Below are 24,574 nucleotides of genomic sequence, written 5' to 3'. Positions count from 1 at the left end.
AGGGTGATGTCTAGACCCACACGGAATATGCGCGCGCAGATTTTTTGCCCATCAATAATTCTGTTTATTTACTTGAGTAAATGTGTGTAAATCTATATTTATTCAGTTTTTAAATTAATTTCAGTAATATTATTGACTAATATGAAAATGTTCATCTGATTTATGTACAATGCAGTTTGTACAGTAATATTTTCTGTCTTTTAGTAGATATATGAGAGACTTGCTTTATTTACCAAATAAAGTGGATCTAATTGTATTTGCATTTTAATCATTAAATAAAAGCTAAAAAGATATCATTTTTATATCGCATATTAAGGTTTTAATTATGATGCTCTCAAAATAATCCGCAGAAATCAGCAGATTTTTAACAAAATTCTCAGCAGAAATAGCAAAAAACATCCGCAGATTCCATCTGGTCCTAGTCATGACTTAATTAAATATGACGACAGACATTCAAAGTTTAATTTTAATATCTCAATAGAAGCTTTGAATGTAAATATGACATTACAATATGACATCTTATATGAGAACGGTCAGAACGATTCTAGTAGTTATAGAATTCTGGTAGTTTACCAAGTGTTACCTGTTGTACTTTATAATGCTTTTTAATTTAATTAGGGTGAGAGATTTGTTTACTCTGAACATGTATATACAATAAAGCAATACATCAAGTGTTTTTGGGTTGTTATTCCTCTTAACGTAATCTTTATATATATATATAGCTTAGGGCAGTTTTATGATAAATACTCTATATTGTGATGAAAGCTTCAGCAATTTATCATAGCAGGAAAATATGAAACCATCATAATCCTAATGGTGACTAGTCATTCTGAAACCCCTTTGGAGTTATTATTCAAGTCATTTATCAAACTTGGCATCTCACACCTCATCTTGTGTCTGTAGGGTCAGATATTCCTGAGAGGTCCGGCCCTAATATGTATCCCCAGGATAAGGTGGTTCCAGTGGGCAGTAACATGACCTTCTGCTGTATTGTGAAGGAGAAGGACTCTTTCAAAAGTATCAAGTACGGTGATCGGGAAATGAGCGCCACACGTTTGAGCCGAAGAACTTACGCCATTACAGTAAACAACCAGCCGTCATCCAACACCACGGGCACAAACGTCTTCTGCATCGGCCAGAGGTTGACAGCAGTGGATGAGCTGATCACAGGAGCTGTGGTGTTTGTAGGCTGTGAGTATAATATAATTATACTATACTATATTACTATTGATTATATATTGATTATGACTGCAGACCTCACACATTTGAAACAAATAAAGTTGATTTACCAAGTGTCTCTAAATGTGAAACGAGCCTTCCAATTTAAATTTGTCTGTTATAAAGCTTTACTTGTTTTTACTTCTACTCAAATGTGAGAATGTCAGTCTATTCCCTTCAGTATTAGACCTTATAACTTGCAAATGTTTTGCATTTCTTAATTCTGAGGAAGAAAGGTGGAATTATGGGTAGAAAAGTTGGAAGTTCGGTTTTGTTTTTGACCGTTCTAACTATTGTCCATCCATCCCTCCGTCAACCTGTTTAACCATCATCCATTCATCTTTCAATCCATCTATTCTTTCAGTCTGTCTATCTGTTTGCCTATTTGTCATTGATTCATTTTTCTGTCTGTCCTTCTGTCCATCCGCCCATCATTCTGTCTGTCCATCATTCATTTAATGTCTAATATCTGTGTCTGTTTGTTTGTTTTCCATCCATTCATCCATCTATGTCAATTCATTCATCCATCTATTTTTTTCTCTTTATCTGCCTGCTTGTTATTATGTCTCTCCATTTTCAGTCCATCTTTTCATCCATCCATAATTCTGACTGTTCACCATCTGTCCACAATTCTAACTTTTCTCCATCCATTTATCCATCCATCCTGTTATTTCTCTGTCATCCTGCCTAACAATCCATCCATCCATTCATCCTTTTATTTCTCTGTCAGCCTAACCATCCATCCATCAATCCATCCATCCTTTTATTTCTTTGTCAGCCTGTCTAACCATCATCCATCCATCCATGGTTTTATTTCTCTGTCAGCCTAACCATCCATCCATCCATGCATTTGTTTCTCTGTCAGCCTTTCTAACATCATCCATCCTTTTATTTCTCTGTCAGCCTGTCTAACCATCCATCCATCCATCCTTTTATTTCTCTGTCAGCCTGTCTAACCATCATCCATCCATGCTTTTATTTCTCTGTCAGCCTTTCTAACCATTGTCCATCCATCCATCCATCCATCCATCCATCCATTCATCCATCCGTCCATCCAATCATTCATCCTTTTATTTCTCTGTCAGCCTAACCATTCATCTATCCATTTCTCCTTTTATTTCTCTGTCAGCCTGTCTAACCATCATCCATTCATCCATTTCTCTGTCAGCCTGTTTAACCATCCATCCACCCAATTCCTTCAGTCTGTCTAACCATCCGTCCATCCATCCGTCCATCCTTTCAGTCTCTCTAACCATCATCCATCCATTCGTCCTTTTAGTCACTTTAACCATCATCCATCGATCCATCCGTCCTTTCAGTCTCTCTAACCATCATCCATCCATCTATCCGTCCTTTGTCTCTCTAACCATCATTCATCCATCCATCCATCCATCCGTCCTTTCAGTCTCTCTAACCATCATCCATCCATCTATCCGTCCTTTGTCTCTCTAACCATCATTCATCCATCCATCCATCCGTCCTTTCAGTCTCTCTAACCATCATCCATCCATCCATCCATCCATCCGTCCTTTCAGTCTCTCTAACCATCATCCATCCATCCGTTCTTTCAGTCTGTCTAATCATCAACCATCCATCTATTTATTCAGTCTGTCTAACCACCAGCCGTCTGTCCGTCCGTCCGGTCTGTCTAACCATCCGTCAGTCCGTCTGTCCATCCATCCATCTATCCGTCCATCCATCCGTCCGTCCATCCATCCATCCATCCATCCATCCATCCATCCATCCATCCATCCATCCATCCATCCAGTCTATATGTCTGTCTATTAATCATTGATTTGTTCTCTCTGTCCATCGATCCATCATTCTGTCTGTCCATCATTCATCTAATGTCTAATATCTGTGTCTGTCTGTTTGTTTTCCATCCACCCACCCACCCATGTCAGTCCATTCATCCATCCATTTTTTTCTCTTTATCTGCCTGCCTGTTACTATGTCTCTCCATCCATTAGTCCGTCTGTCCGTCCTTCCTGTTAAAAACAGTCAGAACTGTGAGAGAAAAGTCACAAAACAGGATTTCAGTCATGTTTACACACACGCAAAAAGAAAATTAAGTAGTGCCAAGCTGAGACTGTGAGCTCTATAAATTAAATCTTTGTCTGTGATTGACTGTGCTGCTGGACGATTGATGTGCAGAGACTTTTAAGTGGCTTTGCTGTATGTAATTTCTGCAGATCCGCCGGGCGACAAGGAGCTGGTCTGTGAGACGCGGGATCTGGCATCCGCTAAGTGTTCTTGGAAGAAAGGTCGAGACACTCGCTTGAAAAAGAGGAACAGTCGCACCAACTACACCCTTAATGGAAGGCAAGAAAACACAACACAAGAACCACTGACCACACACTGTACCATTTGGCATTCATGACCGTAACGTCCTTGGTACATAAAAAGATCACTAAACAGCAGACCACATTAAATGGGATGGAAAAGGATACTTGTGTCATGTATATTTTTACTGATCCAAGAATTCCATCAGCATTCTAATGCATTTATTATACTGTTTTTTTGGGGGGAGTTATATAATGTTTTTGAAAGAGAAACATGCTCCCCAGCGCTGCAGTTGTGATTAATCAGTAGTATTGTTATAGTATTACAATTAAAACAAAAGAGCAAATTCAAGTTTTGTTTCTTCGCATTTTCAGCAGCAGAATGTCTGAGATGAAAGAAGGCTGTGTCATGTTCATTTGCAAGCAGAGATTCAGTAATCCAATCTAGACGTCATAAAAACTTGAACTAGCTTTTCTGCAGCTGACATAGATGGCATGTTTATTAGCTTAGCAAAATTTCTGAGATAAAAGAAGGCTGTTTCAAATGTTTAGTTGTAAGCAGAGATTTACAATAATACAGTCTAGAGATCATAAAAATAATAACTAGCATTTCTGCAGCTAAGATAGATGGCATGCTTCTTAGCTTAGCAATATATCTGAGATGAAAGAAGGGTGTTTCAAACATTTAGTTTGCAAGCGGAAATTTACAGTAATCATGTCTAGAGGTCATAAAACATGAACTAGCTTTTTCTGCAGCTGCGATAGATGGCAGATTTAACAGTGCAAATATATATTATTCAAGCATTTCTAAATATTATGTTATAAACTGTGTATGCAAATTCAATACTTTGATTAGTATTCTAATATTATTATCACACTGTTTCTTGTGTGGATAAATAAACATCTGTTTTTTTTTTTCCTCTGATTTTCTGTCCACAGGGTCTGTGGTGAGGCTAATGAAGGGAAGAGCTGGGAGTGCAGCTCCGAGGTCTGGGAAAAAAACTGGACTATGGTTGCTCGAAATCCTATTGGAACAGTCCAGCTCACAGACTCTGCTCAAATTACTGACCGTGGTATGTAGTAATTGTAGTAGAAGTAGTAGTAGTAGTAGTAGTAGTAGTAGTAGTAATTGTAGTAGTTGTTGTAGTAGTAGTTATTGTTGTTGTTGTTGTAGTAGTAGTTGTTGTTGTAGTAGTAGTTATTGTAGTTGTTGTAGTAGTAGTAATTGTTGTTGTAGTTGTCGTTGTAGTAGTAGTAATTGTAATAGTTGTTGTAGTTGTAGTAATTGTTGTAGTTGTGGTAGTAGTTGAAGTAGTAATTGTAGTAGTAGTAGTAGTAGTTGTTGTTGTTGTTGTAGTAATAATTGTTGAAGTAGTAGTAATAGTTGTTGTTGTTGTTGTTGTTGTTGTTGTTGTAGTAGTAATTATAGTAGAAGTAGTAGTAGTAGTAATTGTAATAGTTGTTGTAGTTGTAGTAATTATTGTAGTTGTGGTAGTAGTTGAAGCAGTAATTGTAGTAGTAGTAGTAGTTGTTGTTGTTGTTGTTGTTGTAGTATTAATTGTAGTAGTAGTAGTAGTAGTAGTAGTAGTAGTTGTTGTTGATGTTGTAGTAGTTGTTGTTGTTGTAGTAGTAATTATAGTAGAAGTAGTAGTAGTTGTTGATGTTGTAGTAGTAATTGTAGTTGCTGTAGTTGTAATTGTAGCAGTAGTAATTGTAGTTGTTGATGTTGTAGTAGTAGTAATTGTAGTAGATGTTGTAATTGTAGTAGTAGTAGTTGTTGTAGTAGTTGAAGTAGTAGTAGTTGTTTTATTAAGATACATTTTTGTTGGTTCTGAGTTTATAGCGTTTCATATAATTATTAGTGTTGGAAAACAAAATTCAGCATTTCGTTTTGTGGAAGCTGTGATACAGTTAACCTTTCTTTGACAATAAAATTTTAAACAACATCTAACATATACAGTAGTAAGAGTAGTAGTAGTAGTAGTAATTGTAGTAGATCTTGTTGTCGTAGAAATAGTATTAGTAGTAGTAGTAGTTGTTGTTGTTGTTGTTGTTGTAATAATTGTAGCTGATGTTGTTGTAGTAGTAGTAGAAGTAGTAGTAGTAATTGTGGTTGTTGGAGTAGTAGTTCTTGTAGTAGTAGTAGTTCTTGTTGTAGTAGTAATTGTAGTAGGAAGAGTAGTAATTGTAGATGTTGTAGTAGTAGTAGTAGTAATTGTAGTTGTTGTTGTTGTTGTAGTTGTAGTAGTTGTTGTTGTTGTTGTTGTTGTTGTTGTTGTTGTTGTAGTAATAATTGTAGTAGTAATAATAGTTGATGTAGTTGTTGTAGGTCATACACAAATCTTGTTTAGCTGTCTTGTGTTGACTTTGTTTGTCTTGTGCCCTGTAAATTGTATGTCTGTGTGCAAAATACAAAAAGTAAATAGTTTGTTTTTAAATTGTAACAATATTTCACAATCTGAAGGTTATTGTGTCAGTCTTATTTAGACACTGCGATCTTATTTTGAGCGATGTTTTGACCGGTCAGGGCCACCATGCAAGCAAAATTTATGGCAAAGTGCAAAATAAAAAGACAGAATATAGTGGATGATTGAGAAACACTGCTGTTGACTATTGTATGCTGTTTCAACGCTTGGCGCACACCTTTCCCATGAGGTCATTTGGCGTGTATGTATGTGTGTGTATACTTGTTTGTCGAAATCTTTCATGTACTGCCAGTCTCTGTTCAGGATTCATTTATGGAAATGTCTCTTATGTAGCTACAGTATCACAAGCAAAGTATCAAAAATTCCACTGATTTCCTGAAAGAAACTTTGCATTTCAGGATTATGCCCTTCCATATCATTATGGAAAGGCATCCGCTGCATAAAACATATGCTGGATAAGTTGGCGGTTCATTCCGCTGTGGAGACCCCTGATTAATAAAGGGACTAAGCCGAAAAGAAATTGAATGATTGAATAAATGCAGTCTTGGTGAGCAGAACAGGCTTCTTTAAAAGCATTAATAATCTTACTGGTCCCAAGGCTTTTATCCAGAAGTGTATATTATTAAGTGAGTCTGAGAAAGTGTGCTCAATATTCCCATTCTCACGTTCTGCTGTTGTTTTTGTTTCTCATCCAGTGCATCTGCTGGCTCCAGTGAATGTGATGGCGGATCCAATGGCCTGGAATGCCACACTGCGCTGGAACTGGACTGTGGAGGCATATAAAAAGCTGGAGATGATCTGCCAGATGAAGCTCATCAGTCGTCAGCTTTCCAGCACAGTGAGTTTCCATCAGCTTTCAGACTCCCAGAGCCCTGTTTGAAGGTTGTACATGGGTAGTTTTTATAAACAGAGTTTCCCCCTCTCTTGTCTACAAGAAAATGTGGTGAAATTTTTAATGCTGTGTTCACTCCAGATGAAGCACGCACAAATGAAGCGAGTAAACTATTCACTCGTCTATTTAAGCGCGAATAGCTCTTTTTTTTCGCATGTAAATAGATGCACGAATATTTTGAGTTTATTCACTTCATTCGCGTGTCGAATTCACTTCACAATGGATGCAGATTTGGTTCATTGGGAGGTGCTTCAGTCTGCCTGGTGACTCTAGCTTCGTTGCTGAATAGCTAAAATGGATTGTATTGAGAGAGTAGCTGTGTTTATGTGCTTTAGGAAGGCTGAAAAACGGCGTATAATTGTTTGGCACCATGTCTGAATCCACTAGATCCATTTAGAGGTGCACCCAGCTCTGTGAGTTCATCAACTCCTCCAGAAACTATACCTGGATGATGGAGGCTTTCAGCAGTGATTCAGACTGAGCCGAGACCCGAGTGTGATGAGCTGTTGTCCGGTATCAGCAAGAGGATTTCCCTTCAGGACACCAACAACGAGCACTACGACATAATCAAGCCCCTTCAAGAGAAAGCTTCTGATTGGTTAACATGGTGGGAATTTCCACTGAAGTTTAGATTTTCCATCTTGAGCGATTCACACGTCAAACACGTAATGCTGCGTTCACAAGATGCAGATGAAGCATCAAGCGTGAGTGATTTACATGTTAAGTCAATGCAAAGACTTGAATAGGCATCCTGCGGCACAAATGAGGTGGTGCAAATGACACGGCGCGAGTTGAACGTTTTGCACATTTGAATCGCTCGAGTTGAAAAATCTGAATTTTAGCGGACATTTGCGCTGCGTTAACCAATCATGAGCTTGCTCTTGTAGGGGCGTGATTATGACGTAGTGCCTGTTGATGGTGTCCCGAGGGGAAATCCTCTTGCCGACACCGGATAACAGCTCATCAAACTGGGCTCAGCTCAGTCTGAAGCATCACTGAAAGCCTCCATCATCCAGGTATAGTTTCTGGTGGAGTTTATGAGCTCACTGAGCTGGGTGCACCTCAGAAAGAATTTAGTGGACTCAGACACGGTGCCTAACGAATCTACATTGTTTTTCAGCCTTCCTTAAACATAAACACAGCTCTCAATAAAATCCATGTTAGCCATTTAACAACAAAGCTAGAGTCACCGGGCAGGCAGAAGCCCCGTCCATCATGTGACTCTGCAAGTTTGGCATTTAAACTTAAACTACTGTAATACTAAATTACATTTTAGTGCGTGTCTTCTCTAAATAATAGTAAAGATGTACAATTGACATTGTTTTCTCGCTCAAAAAAATGTGTGAAAAGCGAATAAAGCTTTATCATTAGATTAGATTAGATTCAACTTTATTGTCATTACACATGTACACGTACAAGGCAACGAAATGCAGTTTAGGTCTAACCAGCAGTGCAACAGCAGCAAGTGCAGGATACAGGTATAAGTTATAAAGTGCAGTTATGGAAAAACTATGGTGATATTTACAGATGGATGTACTATGAACACTATATACAGGTTGTATTAAATATGAACAGATTTACAATAAATGAATATATGTACAGGATACTATTAATAGCAGAAGTGTGCAGATAGATAAACATAATTAGAAATGTCCATGTGCTGTGGGTATGTCCAGTTCAGATAAATGAATCAGTGCAATGAATATGTGCAAATTTAAATGTGCAAATGTTAAATAGTGCAGTGATTGTGAGGAGTATAAGTTAGAGGAATGTGGGAGGTGTATTGGAGGGGCAAAAGAGTCAGTGAGGGGCAGAGTTCAAAAGGAAGACAGCTCTGGGGAAAAAGCTGTTCGTCAGTCTGCTGGTTTTTGTCCGGGGGAGCCTGAAGCGCCTGCCGGAAGGCAGGAGAGAAAACAGTCTGTGAGCAGGGTGAGAGGCGTCCTTAAGAATACTGCGTGCTCGGCGCAGACAGCGTTTCTTCTGGATGTCCTCTATGGCTGGCAGTGTAGTCCCTGTGATGCGTTGGGCAGTTTTCACCACCCGCTGCAGTGCCTTACGCTCAGCAACAAAGCAGCTTCCATACCAGACTGTGACGCAGTTGGTCAGGATGCTTTATTATGATTGCAGCTATTACTAATTCCACCTTCCCAATGATGTTTTGTAATGGTTGTACATTTATCAATAATCAATTTGTCATATAACAAATTGAATATTCGCTGGTGACATATGAAATACTGTTTCCAGGTCCAAGCCGCTACTCATTTGAATTGAGAAAATATTTGTTTATGACCACTTTTTAGTAATATCACACATTAAAGTGAATTTTATATAAAATCATGGTGAACACATCAGTCTCTGGACTTGCTGCATCACAAACACCAATATTTTAACAGTTTATAAAAAATAAACGAAATTTTTCGAAAGTATCTTTGTAAACGTTTATTATTACCATTTGTTGAGCCTCCCCATACAGTTTGATAGAGCGCTTGGACCCGGAAGCCACTTTGCGTGACGTCACACTTAACAGGCAGATAGGAAAGTGTTCGTTGTTGTTGTTTTTTTTTAATGCCTACTGGTTTTACAGTCATTGAGCTGATGTTAGTTTCTCTGTTTTCAGCGGAACTACAGTGGCACAGGTTTATCTACTGTCGTCCTGGAGGATTTGTGGCCTGATGTGGACTACACTGTGACTGTACGCTGCGCCTCTAAACAAAGTTTCTGGAAGTGGGGAGATGAGAGCGCCCCCTGCAGGATACACACCAAAATGGACTGTGAGTGCTTAAAAAAATAACACAGAAAATGAAATGAATCTGTTTGATTTGTCTGCTATTTTAATGGCATATGACATTTTGACCTAGTACTTATATGATACAATTTTAGCTTTAACCTAATTGTGAGTGCACATTTTTAAATATATTAAGTCAGGGATAAAGTACATCCAGGTGGTTGTTATCATAGAATAAAGCCAGACAGGTTTATCACCAGATTGACGCAAAACGGAGAACTGTTATCTAAGACTGAAGGGCTTTATTCTGCGAAAACAACCAACTGGATGTTCTTTATCCTGCTTATTACATGACTACTTGCCACAAAACATAAAAATTAGACACAAAACATTGTTCTGTGTCAACCTGTGCATTGAGTCACAAGATGGCACCAAACAGTCAGAAACGCAAAGCTGACCGAAATGAAAACAGCTGACAGAGTATACACTAACCTGTGCATTCTTTAGTCACAAGATGGTGCCAAACAGTCATAAAACATAACAGACAAGGAGATACATATGAATTGAGTATGTGCATGCAAACATCTGTGTGTGTCTGTGTGTGATACTAATACTTTTGATACTGAAACTGATACTTTTTAAGGATTCTTTGATTACTAGAAAGTTTCAACATTTTGTTAGTCAAAGTTCTAAAAAAAATTATATTTTCACAATTTTTTTTTCTTCATTAATAATAACTTACTATAAAGTACACTAACTGGCCACTTTATTAGGTACACCTGTCCAACTGCTCATTGACGCAAATTTGTCTGAGTATTTCAGAAACTGCTGTTCTACTGGGATTTTTATGCACAACCATCTCTAGGGTTTACAGAGAATGGTCCGAAAAAGAAAATATCCAGTGAGAGGCAGTTCTGTGGGCACAAATGCCTTGTTGATGTCAGAGGAGAATGGACAGACTGGTTCCAGCTTATAGAAAGGCAACAGTGACTCAAATAACCACTCGTTACAACCGAGGTCTGTCGAAGAGCATCTCTGAAAGCACAACACGTCCAATCTTGAGACAGATGGGTTATAACAGCCGAAGTCCACACCGGGTGCCACTCCTGTCAGCTAAGAACAGGAAACTGAGGCTACAATTCACACAGGCTCACCAAAATTGCACAATAGAAGATTGGAAAAATGTTGCCTGGTCTGATGAGTCTCTGATGAGCATCAACAACATGAAAGCATGGATCCGTCCTGCCTTCTATCAATGGTTCAGGCTGGTGGTGGTGGTGCAATGATGTGGGGGATATTTTCTTGGCACACTTTGGTCCCATTAGTACCAACTAAGCATCATGTCAACGTCACAGCCTACCTCAGTATTGTTGCTGACCATGCCCATCCCTTTATGACCACAGTGTACCCATCTTCTGATGGCTACTTCCAGCGGGATAACGCGCCATGTCATAAATCGAGGATCACATCAGACTGGTTTCTTGAACATGACAATGAGTTCACTGTACTCAGATGGCAGCGACTGCATGATACTATCATGCTAGTATGTACAAAAATCTCTGAGGAATATTTTCAGTACCTTGTTGAATCTATGGCTCGAAGGATTAAGGCAGTTCTGAAGGCAAAAGCGGGTCCAACCTGGTACTAGTAAGGTGTACCTAATAAAGTGGCCGGTGTGTGTTTATAATAATAGATCATTATTGAGCACTTGTATAAGGATGATTTCAGTAGGATCATGTGACACTGAAGACTGAATCACAGCATTAAATGACAATTGATTACGAATACAAATATAAAGTTATTTTAGTTATTAATAATATTTCACTGTTTCAAATACATGAAAATTAAACAAATTTCAGACAATTATTATTATAATTTTTTATTTTTTTTGCAGTTCCCGATGCTCCTGATGTGTGGATCTGGATGGACAGCAGTAACACAGGACGTGTGTTTTGGAAAGTAGGTTTTATTAAATATTGTTAACCAACATTAATGATGGACCCTTTTCACAAGACTGTTATGATGCGCTTAGGGGTCATCATTATCTTTAACCCTTGAAAGTTTTTAATATTTAGTTGTTTTTTTAATATTCGTACATTTATATCTATGTATGTATTATATCATCTTCGCATCAATTTACAAAAAAAATAAATAAACTAAGAACTGCTTATGTGAGACATTTCTAATGCAGCATCTATGAGGCAGGACAGTACATTTGTATTTGTTCTCTCTTCTAGCTGTTGTCATCAGTCTCACACTAGATGTTTCCTTCTTCTGAAAGTCTTGATAACACCATCATGGAGTTTTTCTTTTATTATTTTGGCTAATAGGATTGTAAGACAATTTTTTGTTGTACTCTCCCATTCACTGCGCTCTAAGTTTACCCAACTATGAAGACTTCTGCTGCTGAGAAACCTGGAAATGTGAAAAGGGTCCACATACAAAATGACTCTATTGTCATTAATCTGAACATCATGTTGTTGTTGTTGTTATCAGTAAACCTGGTATGTGTTTTCTGCCCTTCAGCCTCTGTCTGTTAGGGAAAGTCACGGTGCACTGATCAGCTATGAATTTTTCCAAAGCGGCCCGACACCAGTAGTTCTATCTCCTGGGAACATTAGTTATCCCATCATGCCTGACAACGACAGTGACATCACCGTTTCCGTGGCAGCACGCAACCCAAAAGGACTCTCTCAGGCATCGAGTGTGACCGCACCAGCATATCGAGCAGGTAGAGGAAATCAGGAGCAGTCACACACAGTATTTCGAATATTTCCTAAATGATGTTTAACAGAGCAAGGAATTTTTCACAGTATTTCCTATAATATTTTTTCTTCTACAGAAACTCTTATTTGTTTTATTTCAGCTAGAATAAAAGCAGTTTTTAATTTTTAAAAACTATTTTAAGGTCAATATTTTTAGCGCCTTAAGCAATATATGTTTTTGATTGTCTACAGAACAAACCACTGTTATGCAGTGACTTGCCTAATTAACCTAGTTAAGCCTTTAAATGTCACTTTAAGCTGTATAGAAGTGTCTTGAAAAATATCTAGTCAAATATTATTTACTGTCATCATGACAAAGATCAAATAAATCAGTTATAAGAGATGAGTTATTAAAACTGTTATGTTTAGAAATCTCTCTGTCTTCTCTCAGTTAAACAGAAATTGGGGAAAAGTATACGGGGGGCTAATAATTCAGGAGGGCTAATAATTCTGACTTTAACTGGATATAGTTATGGGGGAAAACAAGAGACTGAATTTATGATTCTTAAATATGTTTGAATAAAACCGTTTTACATATGAATATATAAATAATGTCAAATATTTAATGTTATTTGTGTTTTTTTTATTGTTTGTTTTGCAAATTGTGAACATTTATTACTTATTTAAAATAAAAATGTTGTCATTTAGAGCCTGAATGACAATCATTCATAATAACAAAAAGGCCATATTTTCAGATGTGTTTAAGTTCATTTATAACATCGCAATCTCCGTATTTTAACCTGGAATAATTCAGATTTTCAGTCAAAACAGATATAAATACAGTTGTTTTACTGAGCAATTGTCATTTTCTGCTCATTTTTTCCCAGTAGCTTTATATAAATATGTACATTTATATGTAAAATAGTCATTTGTTTAATGTTTTTGTTAATATTGTTGTTATTCAGTAAGTTATGTTATATATTCTACTGTAGGTAGAGCAGGGGCAGCTAAAGTTAATCCTTTAGTTCTGGTTTTTAATAACATTTTAGTTTCCTTTTCATAGTTAATATTCAATACAACTAGTATGACATTAAGATAGCTTCCGTGTTTTCTGTGATTTCTGGAAATCATAGGCACAATTGTCCTTTAAGTTGCTTATTTAATATTTCACCTTATTTATAGTAATAGATGATGAAAAATAGAAAAAATCAACAATAGGTAATGTATTTAGGAATGTTTTTATGAATATTGTTAGGTAATTTTATATATCATTAAAATAGCAGCTAAAGTTTAAATATTAACTCTTTTTATTAAATAATTAATATTCAACAAAACCAGTTTCTCGATTTCTAGATATCATAGATTCAGTTATTAAAACCTTTAAGTTTCTTACTTAATATTTCCTTTTCATTTTAATGAGTAGATGATTAAAATTATCCATATTTCCATATTTATATTATCAAGACCTTGATATATTATAATTAGGTTAATAATTAATTTGAACATTTATTTAAAATAATAATAATAATAATATATATTAACTATTATTATTAAATAAATATATATATATATATATATATATATATATATATATATATATATATATATATATATATATATATATATACAATTTACATGGCAATAATTTATTTGCTTTAATGTTCTGAATGCTGTAGTCACAAGGTAAAAAAGCAAATGTTAACTAATCTACATTGTATGTGTATCTGTGTGACCTTCTTTGCTTTAGATTCTCAGCTGTCTGTGTCTAAGCTGCTTGGCACCGATGGAAGATTTGATCTGTCCTGGCAGCCGAGTGCCAATGCCAGCAGAGGGTATGTGGTGGAGTGGGTTCCGAGCGGCTGCAGTGGACTGTGCCACGTCCAGTGGGGGAAAGTTCTAAAAACAAATAACAGTTTCACTATAGAGAGAGGTCAGTTATTAAACTTCATCTGTAAATCATGAATCTGTTGGACACAAGTCTTTTTCAGTTTAGTAAATCTAGGATCTGTTATAACCAAAAACGGCCTGTTTTAATTATTAACTGTAACAGTAGATAAAATAAAAATAAAGGGTGTGTAAACGAGGAGCAATTTTTTAAAACCATGTCAGAGCTCGAAATGAACCTCTTTGCTTGGTAACACTGGTGCTCCAAACTTCAAAAATTCAGGCGCACTAGCCAAAATTTAGGCGCACCCACCAAAAATTATAAGTTTTATATTAACATATTTAACAGAAACTAACTAACAAACAATAAAAATCTGCATGCGCTCACTAACCCTGCACGCACTACTTGAGGTGAATGAGGTGAACGGAGTTAACAATAATAACTGTGCTGTCCTTAAGGGTGGTGTCTGATATTTCATGGATGATATTGACTTAACTTATAACTTATTATTTGCATACGTCATCTTAATAGCAATAGTCTTTTCATGAGCTGCAATATTAGTTTTATTTGCAGTAAAAACTGGTCACAGTTTAATGCACTCGCACTAAATATATTTTAAGGTCGCATAGATGACATTTCAGGCGCATCTTCTGGGGAAAAAAGTCTGAATGAAAAGGTTATTTAACAAAAGCTGGAAACCAGTAACCGTTGACTTATATTGTACCCCCCTCCCCCCACTATGCATACTAGGGCTGCACGATTAATCATATTATTATCACGATAAAGATATTTGTGGCTCACGGTCAATAATTATCATCACGATTTTACAGTATAAAGACTAAGCCGTTATTTTAATGGGGGGCGTTTACAGATTGTACCACATCACAAGCATGAGGTGACTGCGTCTAGATTGCAAGTGTTTTTTTCAAGGAATGCAATGTTGATCAGGTAGCCTTTGCTCCTGTTCAGTACAAACTTCTCAAGGTAACACAACAAACCTCAATAACCATCTTGAAAGCCATCACAAAGTGTCTGTCATTAGTGGATTATTGAGCTCAGGAATTCTGCTTTGCGTTTTTCTATGCATTACTAACATCACTAAACCAGACAACATTTGTTTTAGAAGTTAATCAAATATTCGTGGAGATTAAGCAGTTTTTTGACACTGTATCCAATTGTTTCAATGTAAAAAAAAGTCATTGTGGCCCTGTTCACACAGGTATTCAGGTTTGTTTTCATCAATCTGATGCAACTTTTATTATTTACAAGAAAAGAAAATGTAATTAAAAGTTCAGATCAATTAAACTCAATTTATAAAAAGACTAGCCTGTTTTCTGCATTAAATAATGAAATACATAACTAATTTCCTTTATTTTCCGATTAAACTGTGTACTTTATTCTGTTTTACAGTTTTAATATGTATATATGCTTTTTTAAAAAAAATAACATTCGTTTAAAAATATTGTAGCACATCGAAAGTAATTAAATTACCTGTCGTTTGATTAAAACCTCCGCCACTGAGACTGCAGCTCTGCACAAGACGTTTGGCCAGCGGAGAAATTAAAATGGTCGTGCCCAACTGAGTCTGGTTTCTCTCAAGGTTTTTTTTCTTCACTTCCGCCTTTAGTGAAGTTTTTTTTCCCTCTCCGCTGTCGCCACTGGCTTGCATGGTTCAGGATCTGTAGAGCTGCGCATCGATAGATTTGCTCTTCAGTATTTGGACTCTCAGTAGTGATTATTAAACCACACTGAACTGAGCTAAACTGAACTGAACTTAAACACTACAAACTGAACTACACTGTTCCTATTTACTGTGACCTTTTATGTGAAGCTGCTTTGACACAATCTACATTGTATAAGCGCTATACAAATAAAGGTGAATTGAATTGAATTGAATTGAATTAAAACCTTTATGCAAAAGGATCAGGAATTGAAAAAAAAGCAAACATCCAACACATTCATCTCTATCATGCCATGTTTTCGAGGATAAATTTGCGTCTGAGTGCTGCCTTAAATAGAATAAAATGATGCAAAGCACATTAAAGACTATACACACAAAATAAAACTTTCACAAACGTGTATCTTATAGAAAAACACCAAAAACGGGCGCTGCTTTCGGTTTTAAAAGAATCAAGCAGATTGCAGAAGAGAAATGACAGGAATTTTGCAAAAGAAAAAGATTAAACATATCGGGGCTGTTAAAAGAACATTCTACTTTAATATATTCTTTCGACTCAAATACAACAGCTAAGATTTTGAATAACGAAGTGTAACGCCATCTCTCCTGCGTGCTTCAGCAGCACGTCCTGCTGTTTCTGAATGAGGAGGCGGAGAGAATGCACTGTTTAGTTTCACCTCAAGGTATTTAAACACCGAACTGCTCGTCACGCTCAAAAAGTTAAACTAAAATGCACAACTACGGTTGCAGCCGCAGGATGCTCAATGAACATAACACGTCATTCTTTTAATGCGATATTCGTGAAGAACGTGAACCAAACGCAGATGCTTTGTCATGTTGGTTGTGACACTTTGCTTTAAAACGTATTAGTTTATAACAATAATTACTTATTAAAAATGACATATAATTAATAATTAGATAATAATTAATAATTAGAATTGCCATCGTTCTTTACAACATGTAGCCACTCTTTTGAGCACATCTTGCGGTCCATCTTTAAACAAATGTTTAGATATTGTTTAGTTATATTATATTATATTATATTATATTATATTATATTATATTATATTATATTATATTATATTATATTATATTATATTATATTATTTTATATTATATTATATTATATTATATTCTTTTATATTATATTATATTATTTTATATTAATTTATATTATTTCATATTATATTATTTTATATTCTTTTATATTATATTATATTATTTTATATTAATTTATATTATTTCATATTATTTTATATTCTTTTATATTATATTATATTATTTTATATTATGTTATATTATATTATATTATTTTATATTCTTTTATATTATATTATATTATTTTATATTATGTTATATTATATTATATTATATTATATTATATTATATTATATTATATTATATTATATTATATTATATTATTTTATATTATATTATATTATATTATATTATATTATATTATATATATTATATTATATTATATTATTTTATAATATATTATTTCATATTATTTTATATTATATTATTTTATATTATATTATTTTATAATATTTTATATTATATTAATTTATAATATATTATTTTATATTATTTTATATTATATTATATTATATTATATTATATTATATTATATTATATTATATTATATTATATTATATTCTTTTATATTATATTATATTATATTATATTATATTATATTATATTATATTATATTATATTATATTATATTATATTATATTCTTTTATATTATATTATATTATATATACAAAAGAGTAGCCGTCATTATTAATTGTGATTAACATTTTGACCAAAATAGCCATGATTATCATTTTTTCTGTTATCGTGCAGCCCTAATGCATACCAATGATTACCAGTGTTCAGAAGTTTTCAAAATATCTTCTTTTGTGTTCAACGTAAAAAAGAAGCTCGTAAAAAGTTAAACGCTGAGTAAATTTTCAGATTCAAACTATTCCAGTTTCCAAATACCTCAGAGATCACTTTATCCCACACACAGTTGGAAAAATCTACTGGAATGTGAATTTCTCAATGCTTTTGTTTACACTGTTGACTGCATGTGTTCTCCATGCGCCTCAGTGATTTCTGCGTCTCTGCTGATTTCAGAGTCTCTGGAGGAAGGAGTGAAGTTCACCGTGTCCGTGTTTGCTCTGTCAGCCGGATCTCCTTCACTGCTGCAGAGATGGCAGGGATACTCGCAGGAGATGAGTAAGACAACCGTCACCTTTATAGACACCTCACACATGGAGACTTTACTGTAAACACAACATTTTTTCCAGCTATAAATTAAGTGTGAATGTTCAGTGAAACTATTAAACACTCTGTGGTAGTGCGATGTGAATGGAAGCATTATATGACACACAGACAGCCAATGGAAATACTTTTCAGAGTTTATATGTGGAAACTATTTCTGGTTGATTGGTAGGGCTGGGGATGTGGCAGGATATATCATTACTGTGGAATATTTTTAATATATAGTGACATGTAGGTAAGACAGGTAGACATCTGAGGGGTGTTTCACAAAAGTAAGATAAGGGATTAAGTTGGGGTTTTGAGGCTATCCTGGCTGAATTTGGCCTCGAGTCAGTTGCATGAAAGCAGGCTAAATTAAGTTACTTTAGAGATTTATTATTTGCCGCTAACAAACTAGGCTAAGATTAATCCTAATAATCTATATGTTAGTTTTGTTGTCAATGCTGCAATAAATGAGTGTGTTTTACAGTCACTCCATGCTCTTGGTTATTTACATTTATTCTATGGTCTGTTGAAATTCTTGATTCTGATTGGCTGGAGGGTGCACATTATTTTCATTGAAACACACAGGTAGTTCCAGTCGGCTTTGATTACAGTTCGAAATAAATGCGCTTCTCCCGAATGTTTATAATTACTATAGAAACTCGCATGTGCTGCACAAGAAACCGATGAGGACTGTAAATAGCGGACGGGAATCTGCAAAATTAGGAAAATACTCATGAATTATGCCACAAAATCAAGTTTTAAGACTTTTTCAAGTGAGAATATAGTTATTTTAAAGTCAAATCGGCAGTTTATGTATAAGGATGGTGCGGAAATGTTGGAAACTCCAGGCGTCAACAAGTGTACAGCGGACTAAGCCAGTAGGATCCAATTAAACCAGGTCAAGCCGCTCTTTTTCTGTTATCATGGCTTTCTTGATTCCATTTTTGTGCAGTACCCCTCTGCTATACCAGAGTTATTCTGGTAGAAAAATTTTGGTAGACATTAGGCTTGTGCCGGTATTCGGTAATGCGATAAATCACGGTAATGAATATGCACGATATTGTTATCGCGAGCACTTCAAAATACCGTGAAAAATAATAGATCCGAATTTATATTCTTAGAACGCGCCTTAGCTTATTTTCCATCAACCGCTTGAAGAAACACTGCGTATATGCTGCGCAGAACTGATGCGCACTCTGATGTAAACAATCCCCGCATGTAGAAGCACTGTGTGCACACAGTGCGCGCCGCCGCTGCCACCGCTCTCTAATCCTCACACGAAGAAGAAGCATGGCGGAAGGAGGAATGCTGCCGACAATTTATCCCCCTTCAAAAAGGGTAAAGTCAGAGGTTTGGAAATATTTTGGGTTCCAAAATAATGCAGAGGGATTGCTGATCGAAGACGGTTTCCCGTTGCACATTCACTTTGATATAATTGCTCAAGTTTACTTTTATATTGTGTATTGTTTTATTTATATTTAAATGTTTGAAGTACTTTTAGTTAATTAAAAAGTTTTTAAAGTTACTAAGTTGACGAAACTGAAGTTTTTTTGTGTTTTTTTTACCTGTTTCTCTAGTAAAAATGCAATATCGTGATAATACCGTATACCGTGATAAAAGCTCAATCAATTAATCGCAGCATGAAAATGTGATACCGGCACATGCCTAGTAGACATCAGTCTCAATTGTCGAAGTTGTCAGCAAATGCTTTACCAGAAAAAGATCAAACAAAATCAGGTAATAAATATCTATAAAACAGCAACAACAAGCTATACATGTATAAAATATTGTTATATTTAATTGAATAATAGACATGCGCCATTGACATTGAAGAATTATGTTTTGTTAGTGTTGTTCATGCAGTTTGGGGGAACTGATGTACATTTTTATTATTAGTAGTAGTAATATTTATAATAATAATGTTTGAGGTTTTTCACACTTTATGTGTATAATTAACAGTGTTAAGAATGGTCATTAAATGTGTGATGCGTGCTTTCTACTATAAGATTGGTCTTGATTGGCTCAGTGGGTAGCACTGTTGCCTCACAGCAGTAAGGTCGCTGGATTGAGTCCCGTCTGGCCCAGTTGGCATTTCAGTGTGGAGTTTGCATGTTCTCCTCGTGTTAGCGTTGCTTTCCTCCGGGTGCTCCGGTTTCCCCCACAGCCCAAACACATCTGGTATAGGTGAATTGAATAAACTAAATTGGCCCTAGTGTATGAGTGTATGGGTGATTTCCAGTACTGGGTTGTGGCTGGAAGGGCATCTGCTGCGTAAAACATATGTTGGAATAGTTGGCAGTTCATTCCACTGTGACGACCCCTGATAAATTAGCGAATAAGTCTAAGGAAAATGAATGAATGAATTAACCACGGATTTAAAGAGCTCATGTTTTACTCTTCATTAAGTTTGTGGAGAACATATATGAGAGCCTGACCCTTTTTATTTATACTCATTATTGTATTATATTATTATTATTATTATTATTATTATTATATTTTTTTACCCTATTTATTAAGTTTACTTATGACTCAAACTTCACATGCTTCATGGACAACAGCAATGAAGATAAGGAATCAAGCAAATCAATTTCATCCACTATCTGTTGGTCAACTCAAAACACTGATGAATCAGGATATTTATAGCATAGATGGAGGCTACGTTTAGTTTTAGAGCGCATTTTATTGGACATGCTTGTATTTAAACATGAATCTGCAACATTTATTTGGTCAATTATGGTTGCAAGGCCTCTGATAGTGGATAGACATTGATTTAAAAGCCGCAAAAGCTCAATTTGGATTTCGCAGGCACTTAAATTACATTAGCCATTGCTGCTAATGGGATGTATTGATTTATGCTAGTCGCATTGTCTGGAAGTGGTTTGTTTGTCTGTTGTATGTAGATATATTTGTTTGTTTTTTAAAGGTTCTGTGAAGTGCTTTGAAATGTGCATTTTTTATTTTTATTCGATGTTTGGCGTAATCTCAACTGAAGTACGAAGAATGGGCGGGACATAGAGTAGCTCCTCCCCTTTTTAAAAAACAGCCTGTATTGTTACGTTTTTTATCACAGCTCTGCCAGTGAGAGTGGTTGAGCTCAAGCCAATCAAATGAGAAGTGTCTTGAAGGGGCGGGGCATGTCAGATACTAAAGAGCATTTGATTGGTCAGAAGATTTGATCAGAAACTAAGTATGATGCAACATTGGTTATACACAAATAATAAAGTCAACATTAAATAAATTAGTTTTGTCATTCATAGCATTATAGCACAATACAACCTTTCAATAAATTCCCCACAGAAAAAAATCAAGTTTCTCCCTACGTTTTTTTATCTTGTTTAAGAGGCCAGTTCATGCTAATTTTGTCACAATGACTAATGAATATTTACATTAGATGTCGCCTACGCTATTGTTGTCTATTGGAAGGAATGCGTCAATAGAGCTGCCATTTTAGTACAGGGTAGCGCTCCTTTGAAATGAATGTGGGATGTTGGTGCAGTGGAGGACTGGCCATCCAGAGCCAGATATATAAACACACACACACACACACATATATATATATATATATATATATATATATATATATATATATATATATATATATATATATATATATATATATATATATATGTATATATATATATATATATAATATTTTTTTAAATTACAAAAATTATAATTATAATATGACATCACTTTTCTACATCGATGGATAAGTGAATGCATGTGCATTGCCGACAAAGAGCATGGGTTTGTGTGCATGAAAATGTATTACGCTCCCTACTTGTTTTGTCTAATACTAGTTTCTAGCACTGCAGCATCTTGTCATATTTCATTTTATATTATAATTGTCATATTTCGCTTATTTTATTTAACAAAACTAGCATAAGCCTAGAATTTAGTACGAGTTGGTGCTACGTATGGTCAGCGCAGTAAGAGACTGTATTATCATCAATACTTGTTTAGCACAAAAGTTCGTAACATACAAAAACGTAAAAAACTAAATCTTACCTATGAAATGTTCTACCTTTATGCTTTGTTTTCTTTGTTTGCTCATTACTACACCCCTACACAGTGCTAAAGTCCAGCATCTTCACATTGGCTTTAGTCTTGACTAGTGCGGTTGAATGACTTTGTCTTGGGAGCACTGTACAAATGTGGCAGCGCTATTGACGCATGCTCAGCGTCCGTATGCAATATCTAGTGTATATATCTATGACAATGACTAAGAAAAAAAAACTCAACAATTTCTGTTTCATGCCTACTTCTTATAGGAACTTCTTATACTGACTTTTCTTGGAATTTGACGCTTATTCATTATCTGAAAATAATATTAACCATTACACAATCTATTCTTTGCGCTTCTCTCTTTATTTCCATAGTTCCTTCACAGTCTGTTCGTGAACTATCAGCCAATCAGACTGGCTCGAATGTGCTGTTGTCTTGGAAACCTGCAGCAATGGAGCATCAGCGAGGATTTATTCTTGGATACAACATCTATATGGCAAACGCTGCACATCTGGATCTTATAGGTAAGCACACAGAAACAGCCAATCACTTATAAGAAGAGAAAAATGTTAAGAATCAACATTTGAGACAAGTTTAAGCTAAGTTGTCCTAAAAGTATTAATCATTCATTCATAAAGCATAACTTGGAATAAGGTGGTAAATAGCAGCTCATTGCAGAATGTAGCAATATATTTAAAATTGCAATAATATGTATTGTGACAATACCATAGTGTGGGGACTCTGAATCCCACCCTTTTATGCATAAAACCAATTACGCTATTAGTAAATATTTATTTAAATCTTTTGAATGATCAAATAAGTGTTATACAACTTCAACTATTATTACAATAGCCAAAAAAAGTTAATAAAAAACTATTATTTAAATCATAAATAAGGACAACACAATATTTTATCATTGTAATATATTTAAATTTTATCGCGGAATATAGCGATATATTTAAAATCGCAATAATATGTATCGTGACACAATTATTGTGATGATACCGTAGTTTGGTGGGATTGTGGGAGAATCCCACCTCTATATTTATAAAAAGAATTGCACTATTACTAATAAATACTGGTATAAATATTTTTATAATCAAATATATATTATATAACTACAAAAAAAACAATACTAATGCTTTGCTTCTTAGACTTTACACACCTGAAACTTGTCTATAGCTCTTATAGTTGTGTAAATTGCTTTCTTTTCCTCATTTGTAAATCGATTTGGATAAAAGCGTCTGCTAAATGACTAAATGTAGATGTATATAACTTTCAACTTGAACTATTGACAATAGCAAAAATGTTAATAAATATCATGACTCAAGTACAGTATCATTATGATACTGTAGTGTGATAACTCTGGTGAATCCCACCCCATAAGTATAAAAAAAATTACACTATTTATAAATACGCACATAAATATTTTTTATAATCAAATATATTGTGGGGGAAAGAAGTATTGAACACGTCACCATTTTTCTCACAAAACCTTTGTAAAGGTGCACTTGACTCAAAATTTTTACCGGATGTTGTTTACAAACAAAAGAAACCCATATAGGCAAAGAAAACAAAACTAGTTAGTTTAGAAATAAAGTTCTGGGTGATCAAATGAAATGACGCACATGAAGAAATGGAGGTGTAGAAAGGCAGTGAAAGCCCAGGCAGCAGCTGAAATCTCTCAGTAGTTTTTCAGGAACCCTGTGCCCTTCATAAGTGTAAATGAATATCAGCTGCTTCAGTCCAAATTCTACATTAGCTTGATGATAATGATGATACCAGGGTGGGCATTTCAGCAAGACAATGGTCCAAAACACAGCCAAGGAAACTCTCAAATGCTTTCAGAGAAAGAAAATCAAGCTTTAGAACGGCCTAGCCAATCACCTGACTTGAATCCAATAAAAAAATTCCAATTAAAGATCAGATTTGATAAACGAGACCCACAGAACCATCAAGATTTTGACACTCTGTTGAAGTCTGTGAGAAAATATATTTGATCAGTCATCTCTTGTGTTTTGTGTTTTGTTTCTAGCTAATCTGTCTGACCCTGAGGTGCGCTCGTATAGGGTGAAGCGTTTGTCTCTGAGCTCGTATAAGTTCATAGTGAAGGCCTACACATCAGCTGGGGAGGATGCAGGAGCGATGGTGTCCATAAAAATGGAGATGGACAGTAAGACGCTATGATGATTCTTCCACTGATCTGTAGCCTTACATTGTTCATGTCAGCTTTTGCTTATATTCACTTTCTCTGTTCATTCAAGCTGCCGACATGTTGTTTGTTGGCATCCTTGTGCCGCTGGTATCCATGTCCTCCTGCATCATCCTCATTAGCATCTGCTGCTACAAGAAGAGAGTGTGGTAAGACTTAATCAGCTTTAATGGCATTGCTATAGTGATTCCATTCAAATATATTCAATGTAAATGGTGTGTTACAACAGACAATCTTTTTTCAGTCTTATAAATATGGTACCTATATATAGTATAGCGTATATACAGTATAG

At 35.2% G+C, this 24,574-nt stretch overlaps 1 protein-coding gene across 1 annotated transcript in view; it reads left to right on the top strand.

The window, feature by feature from the left end:
* The window catches only part of lifra (LIF receptor subunit alpha a), a 71,184-nt gene that overhangs the window by 33,296 nt on the left and 13,314 nt on the right, over nucleotides 1–24,574 (top strand). Inside the window, exons 5-16 of the mRNA XM_056457328.1 lie at nucleotides 904–1,191; nucleotides 3,411–3,540; nucleotides 4,440–4,573; nucleotides 6,622–6,764; nucleotides 9,436–9,589; nucleotides 11,438–11,502; nucleotides 12,070–12,274; nucleotides 13,996–14,178; nucleotides 17,934–18,035; nucleotides 22,445–22,594; nucleotides 24,106–24,243; nucleotides 24,335–24,431. Of these exons, the coding sequence (XP_056313303.1) occupies nucleotides 904–1,191; nucleotides 3,411–3,540; nucleotides 4,440–4,573; nucleotides 6,622–6,764; nucleotides 9,436–9,589; nucleotides 11,438–11,502; nucleotides 12,070–12,274; nucleotides 13,996–14,178; nucleotides 17,934–18,035; nucleotides 22,445–22,594; nucleotides 24,106–24,243; nucleotides 24,335–24,431 (1,789 nt within the window). The remainder of the gene's footprint in view (nucleotides 1–903; nucleotides 1,192–3,410; nucleotides 3,541–4,439; nucleotides 4,574–6,621; nucleotides 6,765–9,435; nucleotides 9,590–11,437; nucleotides 11,503–12,069; nucleotides 12,275–13,995; nucleotides 14,179–17,933; nucleotides 18,036–22,444; nucleotides 22,595–24,105; nucleotides 24,244–24,334; nucleotides 24,432–24,574) is intronic.

The sequence above is a fragment of the Danio aesculapii genome, chromosome 5 (genome assembly GCF_903798145.1).
Source record: "Danio aesculapii chromosome 5, fDanAes4.1, whole genome shotgun sequence".
NCBI classification, from domain to species: Eukaryota; Metazoa; Chordata; class Actinopteri; order Cypriniformes; family Danionidae; genus Danio; species Danio aesculapii.
The sequence above is the reverse complement of the archived record's forward strand: the minus strand, read 5'-3'. Positions and strand labels throughout refer to the sequence as shown.